The sequence below is a fragment of the Lycorma delicatula genome, chromosome 9, assembly GCF_047948215.1.
Source record: "Lycorma delicatula isolate Av1 chromosome 9, ASM4794821v1, whole genome shotgun sequence".
In the NCBI taxonomy this organism is placed as follows: domain Eukaryota; kingdom Metazoa; phylum Arthropoda; class Insecta; order Hemiptera; family Fulgoridae; genus Lycorma; species Lycorma delicatula.
This window is the reverse complement of record NC_134463.1, coordinates 58,284,430-58,305,956: the sequence shown is the minus strand read 5'-3', so window position 1 is coordinate 58,305,956 and position 21,527 is coordinate 58,284,430. Positions and strand designations below refer to the sequence as shown.

The 21,527-nt window shown below is 25.6% G+C and overlaps 1 protein-coding gene across 2 annotated transcripts in view; it reads right to left on the bottom strand.

Annotated features, from left to right (window-relative positions):
• The window catches only part of ci (transcriptional activator cubitus interruptus), a 752,653-nt gene that overhangs the window by 354,067 nt on the left and 377,059 nt on the right, over positions 1-21,527 (bottom strand). The window contains exon 3 of one of the 2 annotated variants that reach the window (XM_075375510.1): positions 10,186-10,345. In XM_075375510.1, the coding sequence (XP_075231625.1) occupies positions 10,186-10,345 (160 nt within the window). Of the gene's footprint in view, positions 1-10,185; positions 10,503-21,527 lie in introns of those variants that run through there. The other variant, XM_075375509.1, reaches the window with a different exon arrangement.

Sequence of the window (21,527 nt, the reverse complement as noted above, 5' to 3'; positions counted from 1 at the left end):
ATAAGTACCTCTTATGGCGCTGAAAAGCTCTCAATGAGGTCTTATTACTGCAGTTAAAAAAAATCCAAAATCAAAATTTTTCGAGATTTTGGGCTTTTTTGAACATTCTTGGTCCAGTCGATTGTAATCAAAAGGGGAGGTGCAAAACTAGATGTTACAACAATCCTAAATCCAAGATTTCAACATGCTACGGCTAATCGTTTTTGAGTTATGCGAGATACTTACGTACATATGTATGTACAGACGTCACGCCGAAACTAGTCAAAATGGATTCAGGGATGATCAAAATTAACTTTTTTGTGATCACAATACTTTCTTTACTTCGTACAAAGAAGTAAAAATTTTGTATAATTACATTTAAAACCATTCACTGAATCAATTGGAGGTGGCTTGTATAAGTTGCTTTAAAAAATATAAATTTACTGTCAAAAAACGTTGCGGATATATTTTGAATTTAACTCTAAATTTCAAAAGATATTTAACAACAAACAATTATTTTGTGAAATTCAAATAAATTTAAATTTAAAATAATTTGATAGATTATCTTTTATTAAATATTCAGTTATAAAGAAAGAAGTGCCATTATTTTTTCTTGTTATTGATACTACCGCTGATAGAATCGATTTGTATATTTTTACTTCTAGCGTAATAGGTCTAAAGCTATGTTGTAAGAAAGAAAGTATGGAAATCAGTTAAAAAATGTGGTTAATTTCTTGGCATTTCATGACCAAGGAACCCCCCATCAAAAAAATAGTGGTAATGTTCGTACGATATAGGTGTGTTGGTGTGATAACCCACCGGATTAGTCTAGTGGTGAATGCGTCTTCCCAAATCAGCTGATTTCGAAGTCGAGAGTTCCAGCGTTCAAGTCCTAGTAAAGTCAGTTATTTTTAAACGGATCTGAATACTAGATCGTGGATACCGATGTTCTTTGGTGTTTGGGTTTCAATTCTCAGGAATGGTCAAACTGAGATTATACAAGACTACACTTCATTTACACTCATACGTATCCTCCTCATTTATCCTCTGAAGTATTATCTGGATGGTAATTAGCGAAGGCTAAACAGGAAAAAGAAAGACAAGATGTCTTAATTGCCGGCCTCCGTGGCGCGAGTGGTAGCTTCTCGGCCTTTCATCCGGAAGTTTCGGGTTTGAATCCAGGTCAGGCATGGCATTTTCGCACCGCTACAAGTCATTTATCAGATTCTCTGAAGAAATACCTAACGGTGGTCTTGGAAATTAAGATAAAAAATGTGTATTTGAAGCTTAATAAATTTTGACTGGATATTCCGATCTGGATGAAATTTTGTACAGAAACTATTGGTAAAACGTTGTGATTAAATCTTCAAGGGGTGCAGGGTTTTTGAGAATTATTATTATCAAAATTTTTCAAATATGACTACACTTTATATTAAGCTAGATATGCATGATATTTTTTAAAAACTTTTTTTTCCGAAATTTCCCTTCTCCAAAATAAAAAGAAGTTATCTTTTTATTTTTGTATATTTTTAAGTGGATTTTTTAAATGTCTTCATAAATATAGTAGTAGCATACGACAAAAATAAAATAAAATACTTTTAAGGCAATATTAGGGGTGAGTGGGCTGATGAAAAATTTTAAATTAAATTAAATATAAATTTAAAATTAAATTTTGTAATAATAATAATAATATTATTATTATTATAAAATTTCATCATAATTCACCCCCAACTACATAAAAGAATTGTTAAATATTTTTTGATTCGTTATATATTTTTAATGTAATTTATTTCAGTTTCTTTCAATTAACATAATAATCTTGGAAATATAAAAAAAAGTATTTGAAGGTAATTTTGAAGTAGAGGAGAAAATAATACCGATTTTTTTTTTGTTTTTTGAAATTTTTCTTATTTTTTTAAATATATAATGATAATTTTACAATAAAACCTCATCATAAACTACTCCCCACCCCAAAAATAAATATTTTTTTAAGTATAATTATTTTTTAATGAATAAATAACTAATGCCAGGAAAGAGGAAAGTATTACAACTTTGTTGTCACACTTATTTAAAACTTTTTTACACCTTATAACAGGTATACGTCTAATTACAGAAAGATGTAAGGGTATCTTAAAAAATTAATGGTCGTTTATCTAATTGGGGAATAAAATATATGTTGATTACAATATCATTTGATCTTCCAGGTATGAAAGCTTAGTATAATTACCTATCTATTTAATCATCAATGATATAAATGCTTTGAAAAATGACCTGTAGGTACCTTACTTACAAAAGAAACTAGTCATGAACTGTATTGATTGATAGTATACAGTAATGAATTATATAAATACTATGAGAAAATAACTCTATTCAAATATTTTTTTAATGATTTTATTATTTTATAAACCGAAGGTTATGAAAAAATGATAAATAATAAAATGTTATAAGATAGAATGAAATTAAATGTGAAAGAAACGATGTATTATTTAATATCTTGACCCCGAAAAGAAAAAAAAAGGGTCAAGGACATATTACTCAGTAACGTATAAGGGATGACGTAACAGTAAATATAAAACTTTTAATATTATAGCATCATTTTTATCCAGATTCAGTATTTACGTAACTCAAAATGTTTTAATGTCATTAAATGTGTTAAGAAAAGAGTGCAAATAGTATAAAGATGCTAAATTAGCACTTAAAATTTAATTTGGGAAGCTTAAATTTAAATTTAAGCATTTAATCTCTTAAATATGCTTAAATAAAATTTATTATTAAATATTACTATTTTTTATCGACTAATTTTAAGAAATTATTTTTCTAATAAATTTTAACAGAAATAAAATTACTTAAGTCTTCTTTTATAAAGACGAGATCACATTAAATTTTAGCAAGTTTTTAATACATTTTAATAAAACAGAAGAAAATTTCATAATTGAGTGTTAGAAATTAGGATTAGGTCAACATATACTCTTCAATAAACATGAAAAGCAACCGGTGATTTGACACGAGCTATATAACTAATATAGAAGGGTGAAACCCTTATAATGTGTTCTTGAGTTTGTCACGCGCCAAGTGTTTATTAAAACAAAGATTTCATGGCCATTTAACAAGAAATCGTAGAAACATGAGTATTTACATAAAACACGCGCACACTTGTATGCACTTAATAGGTAATCTTGTTAATTTACTAATTATTAATAATAATAAAAGGCTTCTTGAATCTCTTTTACTAAAATAAAATATTTTTTTTAATATTTTATTTTGTTATATATAAAAAAAGAAAATTTAATAAATAATACAAATTTTAAATAATATAAATATAAATAATACAAATTCATTATAAAATGTTATAAATTGGTTTTACATAAAAAAACCATAACCAGTTTTGGAAGATAGATTAAAAGAAAGAAAAAAATTATGATTATTACAGAATAAAATTTTATGACATAAAGTTACTTCACTTTACTTTAAAACCAGTGTTGCAAATTTGAATTTTAATAAACATTAGGTTAATTCTTCACAGCGAAAAAAAATTGAAAATTACATTTGAAAGTAATTTTTTTATTCATAATTTATTTATTTCTAATAAGTAGAGACAATTTACAAATTACACTGTTTGCCACACAAAGGTGTAAAATATTAATTTATTGTTTTATATCATATCTTTTTTATGATTTTTATAAATGTAAACTATCTGAGGTACAAACGGAATTAATCAGAATTGCTCTTTTTGAAAGTAGTAATATACAGCTTTTTAAAGTAATATATACTTTTTAAATAGTTAAATATACAGCCAGTCCCAGTTATTAACAAAGTAAAGGTATCACCTTTAGGTGTGAATATTACCTGAACTTCAATGAGCTTTTTTCTTTTTCTTTCTTTTTATTTTTCTGTTTAGTCTCCGGAACCACTGTAAGGTATTACTTCAGATGATGAAATGTATGAATGTAAATGAAGTATAGTCTTGTACAGTCTCAGGTCAACCATTTCTAAGATGTGTGGTTAATTGAAACACAACCACCAAAGAACACCGGCATCCACGATCAAGTATTCAAATCCATATAAATGTGCCTTTACAAGGATTTGAACCTTAGAACTCTGAAGCTTAGAACCTTCGAACTTCAATGAGTTTAGCATACTGATATGTAACTGTGTAATGAAGAAGCTATCAGGAAAACTACTTCATTCTCTATAATAAGCCTAGTTTGGAATAGTTTTTTAAAAATGGATAAGAAATTTTTGGAAGTAAATTTGTCTTGAGTCAGGTGATTTATATTTTTACGATAATATGAGTAGTTAGTTACCTTACATTCTTTCATGTCATTTACTTCAGAAAGTAGAAGTATTATTTTATAATAATAAAATTCTAAAAATAACTACATATAATTTACTAAAAATGTAATAATTTATAAATAAATTTTTATTTTTTATTTTTAGCTTGCTTTGCTATTTATTAGTTATATTTCTCGTGCTAAACTCCTTTATTTAAAGGACTCTACCATTTAAAAAACAATATGTAATTAATTATGTACAAGGATAGGATCAGAATGATCAATGATTTATTAAATAGTAATATAATCTTATATTTTGGTGGAGTAAAAAAAAAAAAAAAAAAATGCTACAATTTTGTAGCGTGAGTGTTGCTAAATGAAGTTTCATGATTTTTTATTTTTTATTTAATGAAAATAATTTAATAATCAATATTACAATACTTTATTCTCAAAAAAGGCACAGTTATTATCTAATTCTGATCTTTTTAACGAATTCATTCTTAATAAGATGTAATTTTTGTTAACTTTTTATACTCAAAAATTTATCGCTTAATAGACCATCGTGCCAGAGGAATAACATCTCTTCCTTTCATCTGATAGGTTCTGGGTTCGAATGTCGGTCATTTTAATATTTTTCATACGCTACCAAAATTCATTAAAATTTCGAAAACATAATTAGGCGTCAGTCTATTATTTTTGAATAAATTAAATATTAAAATAACTACAAGAAATATTAAGTAATATTTAATTTTAAAAATATAAATATATAAAAATTATAATTTGTAATTCACGATGAAAAATTTAATAAAATAAAGGATAATATTTTTTTATAACTTCCAAGAATAATCAAATTTATTTTTACGTACAAAAATACATATATAACGATTAATAAGATAATTATCCAGCAGAGTCATGTTTTAAAAAAATTAATATATTATACATAAATTCCTATTAGGTTTACATATACAAATACATTTACAATATTTTTTAATATTATTATCATAATTTATCAATCCGTATTCACGGCATAAGTAACACGACGTTGGATCAACAAACAACGTAACATACGTTGTAACGTTATGAATAAATATTTTTTTTATTTATTGTTTTCTTTTTTTTTCATTCTTTTATAGGATACATATATATTAGTATTGACTGTATTCCAATCATTGATGTCATACTTTGCAAACTAATAAATGAATCAATGTCATGCAGTAAATAAATAAAATGATAGGTTGCTATTTAATAAGAGATTTCTCTTTTAATTCCCGTTATGAAATAATATAACAATTAAAAAAAAAAACTAATAAATAAGGTTAAACAATTAAATAAGTAATTAAATTATTGTCATGATCGATCAAACAATTAAGGTTTAACGGTACATCAAAAATATTTACCATTTTATTTATTTATTCTTATAAGAAATTATTGTTAAGTAAAGGACGTTATTACAGTTTTTTAATTTAAAAAAAATTAAGTTATATAAAACAAACTTGAATATACAATTGTCTTACAGAAAATAATAATATATTCATAATATCTAATATGAAAAAAAAATGATAGAGATTTTCAAAAAACAAAATATTTTTTAAAAGTTTTATTATTATTTTTTAAATCCGACTTTACTAGGAGGAGATAAAATGTTTATGATTAGTATGTAGCTACCCTTTAATAAATTAAGAATGATAAAGTAAATTTTCTGAAATACATATCAAAAGATTCATGTCAATCGCATAAGTTATTCTTGATATACACAGCTAAGTAGAAACGAAATGATAAACATTAGAAACCATTTTTTTTTCAAATTTAAAGAAGATGAATTAAAATTCAATTGAATTATCAAATAAAATAACATAAAATTTAAAAATAATGTATTTCAGAGTTATGTAAAAATATAACAATTAAAACAAATTATAAAAATTAAAAATTTATATAATTTATTTTTTAAAACGAATAACTTTAAATTAAAAAAAAATATATATCTCCCAATAAAAGAACATGGTGCATTGGTTTCGTTTGCTGTGTGTACTCACATTTTTATTTTGAATGAAGTAATACTTTTTGATACGAACGATTTATCTAAAATTATATTTCTGTTTTGGGGATGAAAAAGAAGAACATTATGTTCAAAAATAACAATTCAAGAAAAAGCTAAAAATGTTGAGGATTTTGAATTGTTTGTGGTAAAAGTTTTTGTTGTTATTACTTTAAATTCCTGAATCTTATTTAGTTACCACTGGCAAACAAATTTAACAAAATCACGTATAATGAAATCATGTAACATTTTCACGGCGGGTGATAGGCTCGCCTTTTTTTTAGCACACACACACACACGTATATATATATATATATATATATATATGTATATATATATATATACATACGTACACACACACACATACACACAAAAGAGGTCTATAAATAAAATAATGAGCCTGGTTCAGAAAAACTTTTACTTACAATCCAATTATACATCGACTCTATCACTTTTGAAATAGTTCCCTTGGGAGCCACGCAACGCTTCAAACGGTTTTCCCCATCTTCATAGCAATGTTGGAACTCAGAAACCGGAATATCCTTCAGATGTTCAGTTACTTTTTTTTAATGTTTTTTTACTGTTCCATAATGGTGTCCTTTGACGTGTTTTTTTTAAGTCGGGAACAGGAGAAAGTTGCAGGGACCAAGTTAGGTGAATAAGGTGGTTGAGGAACTACAGGAATGTTTTTCTTTGTCAAAAACTCATTAACTGAGAGTGAAATGTGAAAAGGTGCATTGGTATGATGCAACATCTAGTTGTTTTTTATGGCTGGTCTCACGTGGGCAACTGTTTCCCAGTCTTTTCCAGCAGTCTTTCAAGAATTTCTTGGTAAACATATCGATTTACAGTCTGTCTTGTAGGCAAAAATTCCTTATGGAGAATGCCATTATTATCGAAAAAAACAAATAGCATGGTTTTAATTTGATTCATGATGCTGCATTATAACAATGTACCTTGTCACACTGCATTCTCAATTAATGAGTTTTTGGCAAAGAAAAACATTGCTCTAGTTTTTCAACCACCTTATTCACTTGACTTGAGTACCTGCGACTTTTTTCTGTTCCCGGCTTTTAAAAAACACCTCAAAGGACGCCATTTTAGAACAGTAGAAAACATTAAAAAATTGTAGCGGACTATCTGAAGGATATGAACCGGAAACACCGATTTCTGAGTTCCAACACTGCTGTGAAAAATGGGAAAACAGTTTGAAGCGTTGCGTGGCTTCCCTAGAAAACTATTTCAAAGGTGATAGAGTCCATGTATAATTGGATTGTAAATAAAAACTTTTTCTGAACCAGTCTCATTACTTTATTTACAGACCTCGCATATTAAAGTCATTACAATTAAAAGTCATTTAAACCTACCGGGTTGGTCTAGTGGTAAACTCGTCTTCATAAATCAGCTGATTTTGTAGTCGAAAGTTCTCAGATTCAAATCCTAATAAGGGCAGTTGTTTTTATTATTATTTGAATACTAGATTGCGGATACCGGTGTTCTTTGGTGGTTGGGTTTCAATTAACCACACATCTTAGAAATGGTCTGCCTGAGTTTGTTCAAGACTACACGTTTACCGGACAGTTACATTACACTAATAAGTCGCTAATGACTTTTAATTGTTGGGGTAAATATTAAAAATTAAAAAACTAGCAAAAAATACATTGCTGTTTAATATAGGATAATTACTAATACAGGATAATTAAAGACCGTACGGGTGACAATTTTGTATGCAGTATTTTAAATAGTATAATATTTTTTCAAGTTTTTTGATTTATTTAAACAAATATAAATATAAAACCTATGACACTCCCGGTAACGTAAGGATTAACACGCTGGGTTATATATTTAAATCGGTTCAGCTGTTGAGCTGCTAAGTTGGAACAAACACACCCTAAATACATTACACTCCTTTTTGGGAGCTGTGTAAAAAAAAGAATCATCTAAATTTACAAAACTAGAAATTTATTGGAAAAATCGTATATTAATGTTTTATTTTTTTATGACGTAAGTTAATTTTAATTTTTCAAGTTGATTAATTTCATGACGTGAAAGTTATAAAGTACATAAATTTGGTTTAGATAATAAATTATTTGGAATAACCCCTAATTTTTTAGATAAATGATTAAACTTCATCCTAAACAACTAATGAATTTTTACGAAATTGAAACAAAAACAAAGAAAATTTAACTTAGAAAGTTCTATATAATATTTTTATAACTAATTTTAAGGGTAGGTAATCCCCTCCCACCAAAAGACATTTGGTGGGGGAATTACATATCACACATATTTCTTATTTATTTCAAAATAATTTTGGATGTTTTATGTTTAAATCACAAACTAATTTATTGTAATAAATGTATGATTAAAACGTTGTATCTGTAAATTTATAAATACGATAAATTTGCATATTTTTTTTTGGTAAAAATTAATTTCATTAAAATAATAAAATAATTAACTAATAGTTATTCTATAGATTTTTATTTAAAAATATATTGGAAATAATTTATATTTATCAATCTTTTAATTTATGAAAAATATTTTTTTTTGGGGTAATATTTAGTAGGATTCAGTTTAAAATCACTTAACCGTAATAATGTTATCTAAAAAAGAATTTTAATTTTCCTTGGGATAGAAAATAAATATTTTCCTATTTATAGATTTTAATTATAGTTCCTTACGGAACACTAATTAAAAACTATTTATATAATTATAACTTTACAAATTATTAAAAAAAATTAATTGGTTTTTATTAATTCACATTTTAAACATCAAACCAAGAACCTGAAAATATAATAAAAAAAATACGATTGCCCATTACTGATTGCGCATATTAAACAAACTAATTATTTAAAAACCACTATCATCAAATAGAAATTTTAGTAAAAACAACTTATATTTTACCATTTAATAACTAAAAATTAGACAATAAAATCCGATGGATATCAGTAATTGTTTGACATGACACCCTGACCCATGTAAGGGAAGACACTACCAGCTTTATGACAATCCAGGTCGACATACCACTCCCTCCATTCTTAGCGCTGATGAACTTTACTGGAGGTCGTCTTTTAGAACCTCTAAAATTGATAACATAACACAGTCATCGGTTTGGCCTCAGTCAGGATGCCATCGATGCAAATGCCTCTTTAGACATTTCCATCAGTGTATTTATACAGCCTACAATCACCTTCTTCTGGCTTTTTCAAGCACCACCATCTACCATAACTTACAATCCTCAACTATCAAATTAGTGTTTTCCACGCTTCCTCCTACCCCGAAGGTTCCTCACAAAAACTCTTCCCATATCTAACTTCAATTAGACTATGCAATCACATCACTGCTTAATTCAGTCATTAGATACCAAAAATACTATCATAAATACATAACAAGTGTTGATCACAACGATAATTTTTTCCTATATTCAGTTGTACGACATACTAAAAGTTCTCTTGATTTACGTAAAAATCAAGAAACAGATTTACAAATTTAATAAGCTTCTAATGAAAACATACCCTAGTAATAAATATGATTACAATTACTAATATTATTCTCTGTGGTATCCTGTCACTGATCTCAAATTCCATAAAAGGAAGTGATCTCCAAATTGTAATCCCGACACTAAAAGTGATTTATGTCTTTTATTTTTTAATTATGGGAATCTGTTCATAATGAAAGCGATGGGTAAAACATAAAGCTTAGTGACAAATAGGTTTTTTCATATATATATATATATACAGAATGAACATCTTTAGTATGCATCATAGTGTAAGTGCCCGAATTTTTTTTTCTTTTTTTGGAAGTTTGTTTAATTAACAAGATAATATAAAATTATAAATATTATTAGAATTTACAATAAAAAATAATAATTAATAATTAGAAATATGATAAAATGTGACTTACCCATGAGTTGCAGGATGATGAAACGCCGTCGGTGTACCTCCAGGATGAAGTATCCTTCCTGAAGCAGGATCCCATAAATATCTTCCTTCATGAGTCCTTTGATCTACAGGTAATGGTGCATGAAACGCCGCAAACGCTGATGGAAATTGAAGAGGAAGCCCTACACCAGGAGGATGGAGAGGATTAAACACTTCCTTTTCAGGCATTATATTTACTATTATTAATATAATTGATAAATAAACTTTTTTAGTCTTTTAATATTACAATAGTTTATGATAACTTCTTAGTGTATTTTAGTTACATAATTTCACAGTTATAAAAAAAATTCCAGTATTAATATGTTACACGATTATTTTTCATCTTAACACAAATATTAAAGTCATTTTAATAATTAAACTAAAAAACACTCACAGAACAAAATACGTTTCTTATTAAAATAAACACATAAGTATTAATTATCAAATCAAAAAAAAAATCTTTTTTTCTTCTTTTTTTCATTAAAAATAGTTTTTTAAATAATTATTAATTATCATTTTTTTAATAATTAGATAAAAGTGAAAATTAAAAATAATAACAGTATATATTACAATCACTGTAGCTTAAAGCGCTGAAAATAAAATTAAAGAAGATATTAGAAAAGTAACAAATTAAAGTTAATTTATAATTACATCTTTTATATGTGTGCATATGTGCGTGAATTGGTAAAATTGTTATCAATTATAAGAAAAAAATTCATATATATGATTTTGTTTCTTATAATACATTACATAAGTTTAAAGTTATTTTTGTTAATTTTTTTATTAAAAAAAAAAATATTAAAAAATGGAACTATAATGAAAACTTTGGACAATTACCTCTGAGAGAGATAATATATTAAAAAAAAAGTAATTAAATTTTTAAATAAAACCTTAGTTTAATAATAATACTATATCCTCTTTTCTTTTCATTCTGTTAGCCTTTGGAACCACCGTAAGGTATTACTTTAGAAGATATGTATGAATGTAAATGAAGTGGTCTTGTACAGTTTCAGGTCGACCATTCCTGAAATGTGTGGTTAATTAAAATCCAACCACCAAAGAACACCGGTATCCACGATTTAGTATTTAAGTTTATATAAAAGTAACTGTCTTTACTAGGATTTGAACATTAGAATAAAAATAATACTATACCAAAGAAAAATCAGAATTGCATTAAACTCTTTTTAACCAGTGTAACGTAAAATTTAAGTCTATAAAAATAGTTACGTCATTGTAAAATCTTCGAGTCGTACTCGTTTTATTATTAAATATCGTATTTTAGTAGGACAATTTTAATACGTAAAATAAAATTTAAATATTTTCTTTAATTAATATAATTCCATCTAAAAATTCTTTATATTTGTATTCGTGGTTAAGTGTATAAAATGAAAAAAAAAAAATGCCTGAAATATACATTATATCTGAACGAATACATATTTTTCCTAAAACAATTTAATGAAAAAATAAATAAAATTTAACTGCGTGTGTATATATAAAAATAAATAAATAATTTTATATCTAAATTTTGTATATTTAAAATATTATATAAAATAAATTATCTGAAATAATCATAAAGCAAATTCGTATATAAATAATTTATACGGTGAAATAAAAAAAAAAAAAAAAAATAATTTAATTTGAATAGAGATTTGACTACTTCTTAAAATATTGTTTTAAGGGAATATCTAAAAAAAATATTTTCACTTATTACTTTATTCATTAGTTTCGATAACATTTAAAAAAAGTTTTCTGTTTATTTATTACATTCAATCTGTAGGATCGTATCCGTTCTAATGAAGTAAAAATGTCTGAAAAAATGAAATGTGTGTGTGCGTGTGTGCGCGCGCACACACATTAGTAAAGTCTGCATAATAGTTTAAAGATAATAAAAAAGAAAAAAGTGAACATTTTCTCAATTTTTAATCTTTCTTGTTATATTTTTTAAAAAATAATTATATATTTTTAAAAAATTTAACGTAATTTTATGATAATAAATTAGGTAATAAAAAAATAATGAATACTGAAACTTTTTACAATATGAGACATTAATTAATGATGACTTTAAAATGCAACTTCTGGCCTCCGTGGCGCGAGTGGTAGCGTCTTGGCCTTTCATCCGGAAGTCCCGGGTTCGAATCCTAGTCAAGCAATGGCATTTTTCATACACACTATAAAAATCGTTCATCTCATCCTCTAAAAGCGGTCCCCGGAGATTAAATAGGAAAAAAAAAGAAACGTAATATCATGTATTAAGTTAATATGTAAGTATTAAGTTACATGTATTAATATCATGTAACATAAGTTTTTTTATTTTTGAAATTAAAAATTACATGTGTTATCATAAATTGTCTTTAGAAAATATTATTAATTTTTTCTATTTTAATACTTTTATATATAGTCGCATTAACCAAAGGCCATTGGCGTCTTATAAATGTAATATAACTGTACCGGCAAATGGGTAATCTTGAATGGAATCAGGCCAACCATTTCTGAGACGTGTAGTTAATTGAAACCCAACCACCAAAGAACACCACGATCTAGTATTCAAATCATATATAAACAACTACTTTTATTGGGATTTGAACCTGAGCACTTCGATATCAGCTGATTTACGACGACGAGTTTACCACTAGACCAACCCGATGGGTTGTTATCAATTTGTTTTTATTATTTACATAATATTTTTAGTTACTATTTAAAATTTAAATTGAATTTTTTTATGTTGATAAAATTTTATAATAAAAAAACAATTTAATTTTATAGAAAGATTTCAATAATTATTAATTTATTGTAAGATATTCTCATTTATATTTAAAAAAACAACCATATATTGATTATTTATTTTTTTTTAAATAAAGTAAAAGGTAAAAAATATAAAACATTGGGGAGAAAAAACTGAAAATAATTTTTAAATAAAATAAATTTACTTAAATACCCAGTTTAATTATAAAAGTGATATTAGACTAAAAAAATTGTTTGTATTGATAGAGCACAAAATAAGTTTTTTTAAATGTATTAGAACTTAATTAGATTCGTAAAAAATATAAAGATGAGTGATTTGTTATGGATGATAAAGGTGACTAATTCAAAAAACCTAACGTAAATGTACAATTGGTGATAAAAATAAACATAATAAAAGATACTGCTATAATAAAACTTTACGTATATTATAAAATAAAAAAGATTATATAATTAATTCAAACGACAATAAATTAAAATGTAGAAGAATAAGAAGAAAATTAAAAACAAAAAGAGAATAAATTAAAATTCTAATACAGATATGAATATAATAGTTCAATTAGTATAGATGTATAATGGATTCATCGATTTAAATAGTTAGAACAACGGTAATAAATAAATAAATACAACAAAGAAACATGGAGATGATGAATAATCAAGTAAATTGAAAAAAAAAAGAAGTATTAAACAATTGAAAATGAAGAAAAAGATGATGATTATATTGAATAAAAGGGTGGTGTGAATAACATTTTCAGTCCTCATGGTAAATGGTATAAATAAATATGTTATATATAATATACATAATTGCAGAATATATGATAAGAAAATTCTAAGAAGTGTAATAAGTTATTTCGTTTTATGTAGTTGAACCATATCACTGTAAGTGACTATATATGTGGGTATAAAAGGCGGTGAGTTCGCCTATTGTTTTCCACCACATTTCAAACCAACCTCCACCGTTTTAATAACATTTACCATCTTTATTTATCAACTGGTATTCCTTTAACTTCCGTCCTTTCATTCTATCTCTCTTCTAATATACAACTACTATTATAACTACCAAGAACAAAATATACCTCGCCACCTTCGTGTTTCTTCTCTCTCTTTCATACGATCTATATCATTCTTTCTCTTTCTATCATACACACGCTCTTCTTCTGTTACCCCTCCTGTCTACTTATCTTATATAGACCCGACGTAATAATGTCTTCATTATAATCCACATTGTGCAACGTAAAAGAAGAGAGAATCTACTACATTCTTATGCTATCCTATTACAAAATTCTTATTCTCCTGTTACCTATTGTTAACAATTAAATCGTATAATAATAACCTAATTGGTATATCCGTATTGTAATAAAATTATAAATAAATTTTTATAATAAAATCAAAAATTATTGTATCTTGAATTATTTTAATAAAATATTTATTTCAGTTTGGATATCGTCAAGCTTCGTAATTTCTATTATTTTAGATTAGCGTAAAAATGTTAAAAAATATTAGTTTTGTTTTGTTTTATTTTAAATATACACAATAAAATCAATGTAATAATTTTTCTTGAAGAAAAAGAAAGTATACTTAAAAAGTTGTGTTTTAATACTTTTCTTTGTAGTTACTTCTACAGTTAAAGAAGTCATTAGTGACTTATCAGTGTAATATAATTATACCGGTAAATATGTATTTTTAAACAAACTCAGGATCACCATTCCTGAGTTGTGTGGTTAACTTAAACTCAACTACCAAAAGAACACCGGCAGTCTCGATCTAGTATTCAAATCCAAATAAAAGCAGCTATCTTTATTAGGAATAGAACCTGAGAACTTCGACTTCGTAAATCAGCTATTTACCACTAAATCCACCCGGTTTACCACTAAATCAACCCGGTGGATTAAAAACAAAAACCAACTTTAAAAACCTTTTATTAAATTTATAAATCGATATAATTAAATTAATAACAATCAATTTTAATATATACGTAACCGGATATTAAAAAAATATATACTAAATATATTTATTAAGTGACAAATTTATTTGTTAGTAAAGCGGTTTTTTTTTAATAATTTTTATGTGAGTTAAATATAACTCGATAAAAATGAAATATTTCATTTATTTACTTTTTAATAATTAGTATTTTTAGTTATAATAAAAATAATAACCAAAGTTTATAAAATAATATTTTTTAATATATATATTTTGAAATGAATCCTACTGTTCAATATTAATTACATAAAAAAAAATTCAATTTTACCTTAAGAAAACAATTGAGCAAAAATAATAAATAAATATTTTTAAATTGACCTGACAAGTGAACTATAATCTTTGTAATATTATACTGTTAAAAAAATTTAAATTTAATAAAAAAAAATTGTACTAATATCTAAAATAAAGAATTTTTTAACTCTGTAAGAATAATGTTACTAAAAAGTTTAAAACTAATAAGTAAAATATTTATAAGGGACATTTATGAACCGTTGTTAATAAAAACAAAAATATAGTATATATATATATACATTTTGATTTTTAATCAATTATCATCAGTATTTAAAAAAAATAAATTCTGGTGCGAAAGAATATGTGTATATATATATATATATATATATATATATATATATATAAAATCAAATTAACAAATAAATTTCCAATTTTATTAAGATTCAAGTCGAACATAATTTTTATTTGTTTTTTTTAATATTTTATTTTACTTACTGCAAATAAATATAGCATAATTTTTTGTAAATGCTGCTTTTTAAAGATTTTAATTTTTCTTTTATTTTTTTAAATTTCTGTACTTATTTTTAATTATTTCTTTTACATCAACTGATGATAATTATTAAAAAATTGTAATTCATATCTAACTTTAGATTTTTACTATTTTATAAATGGTTCTTGAGCGTTTCTCTTTAATTTTCTTTTAACAACCGTTTAGCATACTTATTTTATTTAACCATAATAACAGTTATATATATTTGTATAAACCTAATTCACGGTTTCATCAAGGAAAATATTAATTAATTTGAAATTAATTTAATAAATTTTATTAATTGGCGATAATTTTATTTTATATAAATATGATCAATATAATAGAAAAAATAGTTATTTTGATGTTTTCTGGGATAGTATAGGGAAACTCGGTAGCCTAGTAAAAACATAAAGGCTTTTTGTTTTGATTTAAGTAAAATATTGTTATTTCTTAATGAATACAATAAATTTGAAGGACTTAAAAAGAAATAAACAATTAGCAGTAAAAATTAAGTAATTTAATTTGAATAAATTCATAAATAGCTTGAAATTATATTTTAATTGATTATGTAATTATAAAATTAAACTAATCAACTGTACATTTATTTAAAACTTCTCCTTACCCTGTTTTCTTAGACTATGTCGTATTGATTTTTAGAAGCGAACGGTAATGAATAATTATGTAAAACCAAATAACTAAATTTACCATAAAATTTGGCTGTCATAAATAAAAAAATTACATAACACCCCCTTCTATGCACTTTACTTATAAATAAACATTATAATTATTTATTAAGAAATAAAGAAATATAAATTTAGTTTATATAAATATTTTATAATTTTTTTTTCGCTACAAAAATAAAAATGATTGGTTATTGTTGCATTTAAATATCATTTAAAAATTAATAAAATAAAATGTAATAAAAAACTTATGAAGTTTATTAAAACTAAATTAAAAAATAAAAAAAACAAAATTTTTATTTTATTATTAAATTAATTAAAAACGTATTCATAATAATTTATATTTTATTTTTACAAATTAAGGGATATTTTGTTGTATAAATTAGTTACAAGCTATTTGATAATCAATCATTTTCCCGCCAATTTATATAGCAAAATTTTGATTACAAAAACACGTGTCAATCTATTAGTTATTTATTATATAAACATATATGTAAATAGCTTTATTTAATTGATTATAAATGTATATTTATAAATTAATATTATTTTCAAAATCTTATTTTATGGAAAATTTTAACCAAATATTAAAAAAAAATTAAGATATATTTTGAATTTTACGGATGCACAACTTAATTAAATATATATGTTTTTTAAGTTACCGGTATTAATTTTAATCAATTACTTTTTATTTACTTATAATACAAAAAAAATTAAAATCTATGAAATTATTTGTAAAAAAAATTTACATATTCTTAGAAGTTTATTTTTGATTGAAGACATGATAAAACTATTTAAAAAACATGATCTTGAAGTTTCATTAAGTAATTGAACTGAATTTATCAGGAATTTTTAAAGAAATAACAAAAACTGAATAAAATATTAAATGAATCGAGAAAGAAAAAATAATATTATGAACTATGTAATAATATTAAAAAAGAGTAAAAATAAATAAAAATAGTGTTAAATAAATGATTTTATGGTAAATCATAAATAATTATAAAATTAATTATTTAGAAATATGTAATAACATAATAAAAAAATTATAAAGAAATAAAATTTATAATATTCTCTCTTTATTTACAACACCTTATATAATTTTAATAAATTTTTATGATAAGTAAAAATAATAATAAATATGAAACAGAAAATAAGTAAACAATTCTAAAAATAATGAATAACTAATCTACATAAAAAGGTCGAAGTTTCTTTAAGTATATATTCTATTTAGCAGCTGTGTTTATTTTTAAAGCAAGACAGTTTATTTTAAGAAAGATTCCACTTCTAACGTTGAAAGATATACGCACACAGACACACATATTGTGATTTTTATAATTTTTAATATCATTTAATACTGTAATAAAAAAAAATAGAAACACAAACACACAGTATAAACTTTTTCTTTATAAAAGTTTATTACTAAATTTTATATAAATAAATTTAATAACCTAAATAATAAATAAAAAAAATTATTTAAAATCCACACACTTATTAAAATATATATTAAGTTATTATAATTACATCATTATATACACATTTATTCAAATAATATTTATTATCACCGGTAGATGTCACGTGTTTTATTTTTTTAAATAAGTTTAGTTTTATAAGTTTTTATCATAATAATTTACCACTATTTTAAATTATTATAAAATCGCGACGATTTTACGTTAATACGAATTAATTGAAATAAAAAAAAATATATATATATATTTTTTTTAAGCGCTATATATAGATATATTACATATCTAAGATGGAAGCATTAAAATTCCAATGTTGGTTCACGTGTTATTTGAACAATGGTTTTCACCACACTGATGTACCGTCGGCCTTCTCATGACAGACCGCCTTTAACAGCTCACTCAAGTCGGCTAGTTCGCTCGCTCCGTTGGCTGCACTGCCTTGTAATTGTCTCCACAAGTACCACTACTCGTTCTGTCTATCCCTTCTACTACTAAACACCAGGATACCACATGTTTCCTCCCTGGTTCCACTGTCATTCCTCTAAAACCCCCCTCACACTATCATTATTATTATTCTCTCACTTATTCTAACCACTCATTTCTTTTCACTCTTTTTCTCGCTATTTCGTCCACTAAAACATTCTCTACCGTTTTCAACAGCTTTATATCCCTTACAAAATCTTATATGATTCACCGTACTTCATGACAAGGGGTTGTTTATTTCACTCTAATTTTCATCTCTAAAATTGTTACGCACAAAATCATATAATTAATATATCTAACAAGCGAATAATGATGATAAATCAAGAGCAACTTAATTACGGAAGTTAATTTGGAATTACGGTTTTAATAAATGAAAGCTGTTTTCGTAACTCATTAGTTCTAATAACTTTTTTCCTTTTCTGGTTAGGATTAATTTATAGGAAAAAGACTAAAAAGTGATGGAAAGAAGAAAAAGAAAATGAAAGAAGAGTAACGAAGAGAATGGAAGAAAAAAGAGGAAGAAGTAAATTAAGAAAAACTAGAGAATAATGGGAAAGAAAAAATAAGAAATAAACGAGGAAAAAAAGGAGTAGGGAGGAAAAAAGGAGAATGAGGAGAAAACGAAGAAAAAAGAAACAGAAGAGGAAAAAGGAAGAGGAAGGAGAAGAATAGGAAGAAATTAGAAGTAGGAAGTAGAAGGAAAAAGAAGAAAATTCAATTTTTTTTACTTATATTAAATTTAAAAAAAAATATTGATAAGAATAGTAAAAAAAAGTTTACCAAAATGAGAACAGAAACGAACTTTAATAACTTAAGTGGAAGTTGTTTTACGAAAATAAAAGTTTTTTAACCTTTTCAGTTTTTATAAATAATAAAATTATTAACTTTACGGCATCAAATTTCAATATTAATATTATATATTGAATAAATTTTAACCTCCACAGATTATATTAAAAATTTGATTTTTAAAATCAACAAAATAATATTAAATTTAAAAAAGTTAAAAGTATATTAAAAGTTAAAATATTGTATGGAAATAAAGCTTACATTATTATTTTTTTTTGTATTTTAAGTGTTGTTTACTTTAAATAAATTTTAAATTTAATGTTATGCAAAAAATAATTTTTAGACTGTTCAAGTCTAAGAAATATAGAGAGTAATTCTTTGAGAAGGGTTTAGGAAGCGTAAAAAATAATCTTTCTGTATTTAGCAGTATTCTTGATACTCTTTTAAGGATATAATTTACTTATGATTTATTTATTTTTTAAATACGTATCCGACGGGAAAACTATAAAATAAGTATTTTCGAGATTTAAGTATCTAACTTGTAGCTGTTGGGAGATAAGGCTGGGAATGGTAACCACAGAAGTCAGGAGTCAGAGCTTGCGTGGATACATCCATTCCGTTTGAACACTTCATTATCCCTGGTTAAAAAAAGATAACAGCCCCATTTTGCAAAATAAAAAATTGTTAGATATACGTTGTTTTGTTAAATAACAAGGATTCTTACTGTAAAATTTACAAAAATCAGAAAACTCATTTGACCGCAATTGCATCACAAAATAAAGTAGATGAAACGTAGAGCGAGAAGAGATTATATCAGATCATCAATTTGGCTTCAGGATTTGACACTCTACCAGTGAACAGACCCATAGAGGTGTTACCATCATAATAAGATGCTTGGAGGAAAGAAGTACTGCTCAGTAACGTTTTTGGATGTTCAACAGACCTTTGATAAGATCTGGTTCCTGATCTGCTGTATAAGCTAAATCAGAGCCACAATAAGCCAGTTTACTTAGTCCTGAGGAGTTGCCTTGATGGGCACTTTTCCCAGGGTAAATCAAATCAGGACCTTAATTTCTGAATCTGGGTTCTTCGAGACGAAGTCGAGAGTTCTTCAGGGCTCTATTCTAGTGCCTGTTCTGTATTCGATTTTCACATTAGGCCTTCCTGCCCCGGCTTACGCCACAGTCACATCGTTTGCAAACACGACAATTCTAGCTGATGATAAAGATCCGAATCAGGCCTCTGCTAAATTACAATCACAGTTAGACGAAATCGGAACATGGCTAACGAAATTGAAAGTGAGGTGAAACAGAACAATTCGAGCCACTTGACATATATGATAAGAAGGGGTGATTTCCCATGGATCCACCTGAATGGTGTATATATTCCTCACATAGATCGGGTACGGTACCTTGGACTACACTTGGATTGTCGCCTAACGTGGAAGAGCCGCGTGATAGAAAAGAGGAAACAGCTTAATACCAAATATAGGGAACTAAACGTGCTGCTGTGCAGAAACTCACAGTTATTCTTATCTAATAAACTGTTAATCTACAAAGTTATTCTTAAACCTATCTGAATGTATGGGATACAGGTTTGGGGTACGACGATTAACCCTAGAATAGTACCTATACACAACAATAGTGAATGGTACCTATACGTCTTATAGACGTACAGCCCTGAAAAGTGCCAAAAAATGGTATAATAAATATTTTAAATTCTGTAAATGTCAATAAATGTTAAATCTTCTTCTATTTGCATACTTACTACATATCATAGAATGAAAAACTGCTCTTAGAATTAAAATATTAAACAAAACTGCAAGTAAGAAAACATCATTATAGAAAATAAATTTGAATTAGATTCCCAGGAATTTTTTCAAGCAGGTAAAAATGTTTAAATGAAAGGATGAGGTATATAAAAAACACTTTAATGAGATTTAAACAAAAACTGGTCATAAATTTATTATTTTTTACAAACTTGGCAAATGTTGAAACAATGTTCGCCACACACTGGCTTTCTGCAGTTGCAGCAGGTCATTTTACTCATTCTTTTCTTCTTATAAGAACAGTACGTACAATACTGCCTTTTTTCAGATTTTGATGCCGCTTGTATTTCAACAGGTGCATCCGTCACACCGAGACAATCTTTTATGATGCTTCGTAGGTTGTGAGGCATGTGTGACTGTTTCAGTCTCTCCATCATCCACGGAATTGACAGTTGATCGGCCAATTTCATGAGGAAGTGAAATCTTGACAAAGGCTTCTTGTCACCATTATTTTTCATAAAAAAATTGTGCAAATAAATAATGTAAGCATTATAGCTTGCTATATTTAGCAAAAAAAAAATACATCAAGAATAGTACCAACACGTTTGAGAGGCGTGGTAGGATTTGTTAGAAAAAATGCACTGACCTTGATGTGAACACTTCTGAGGT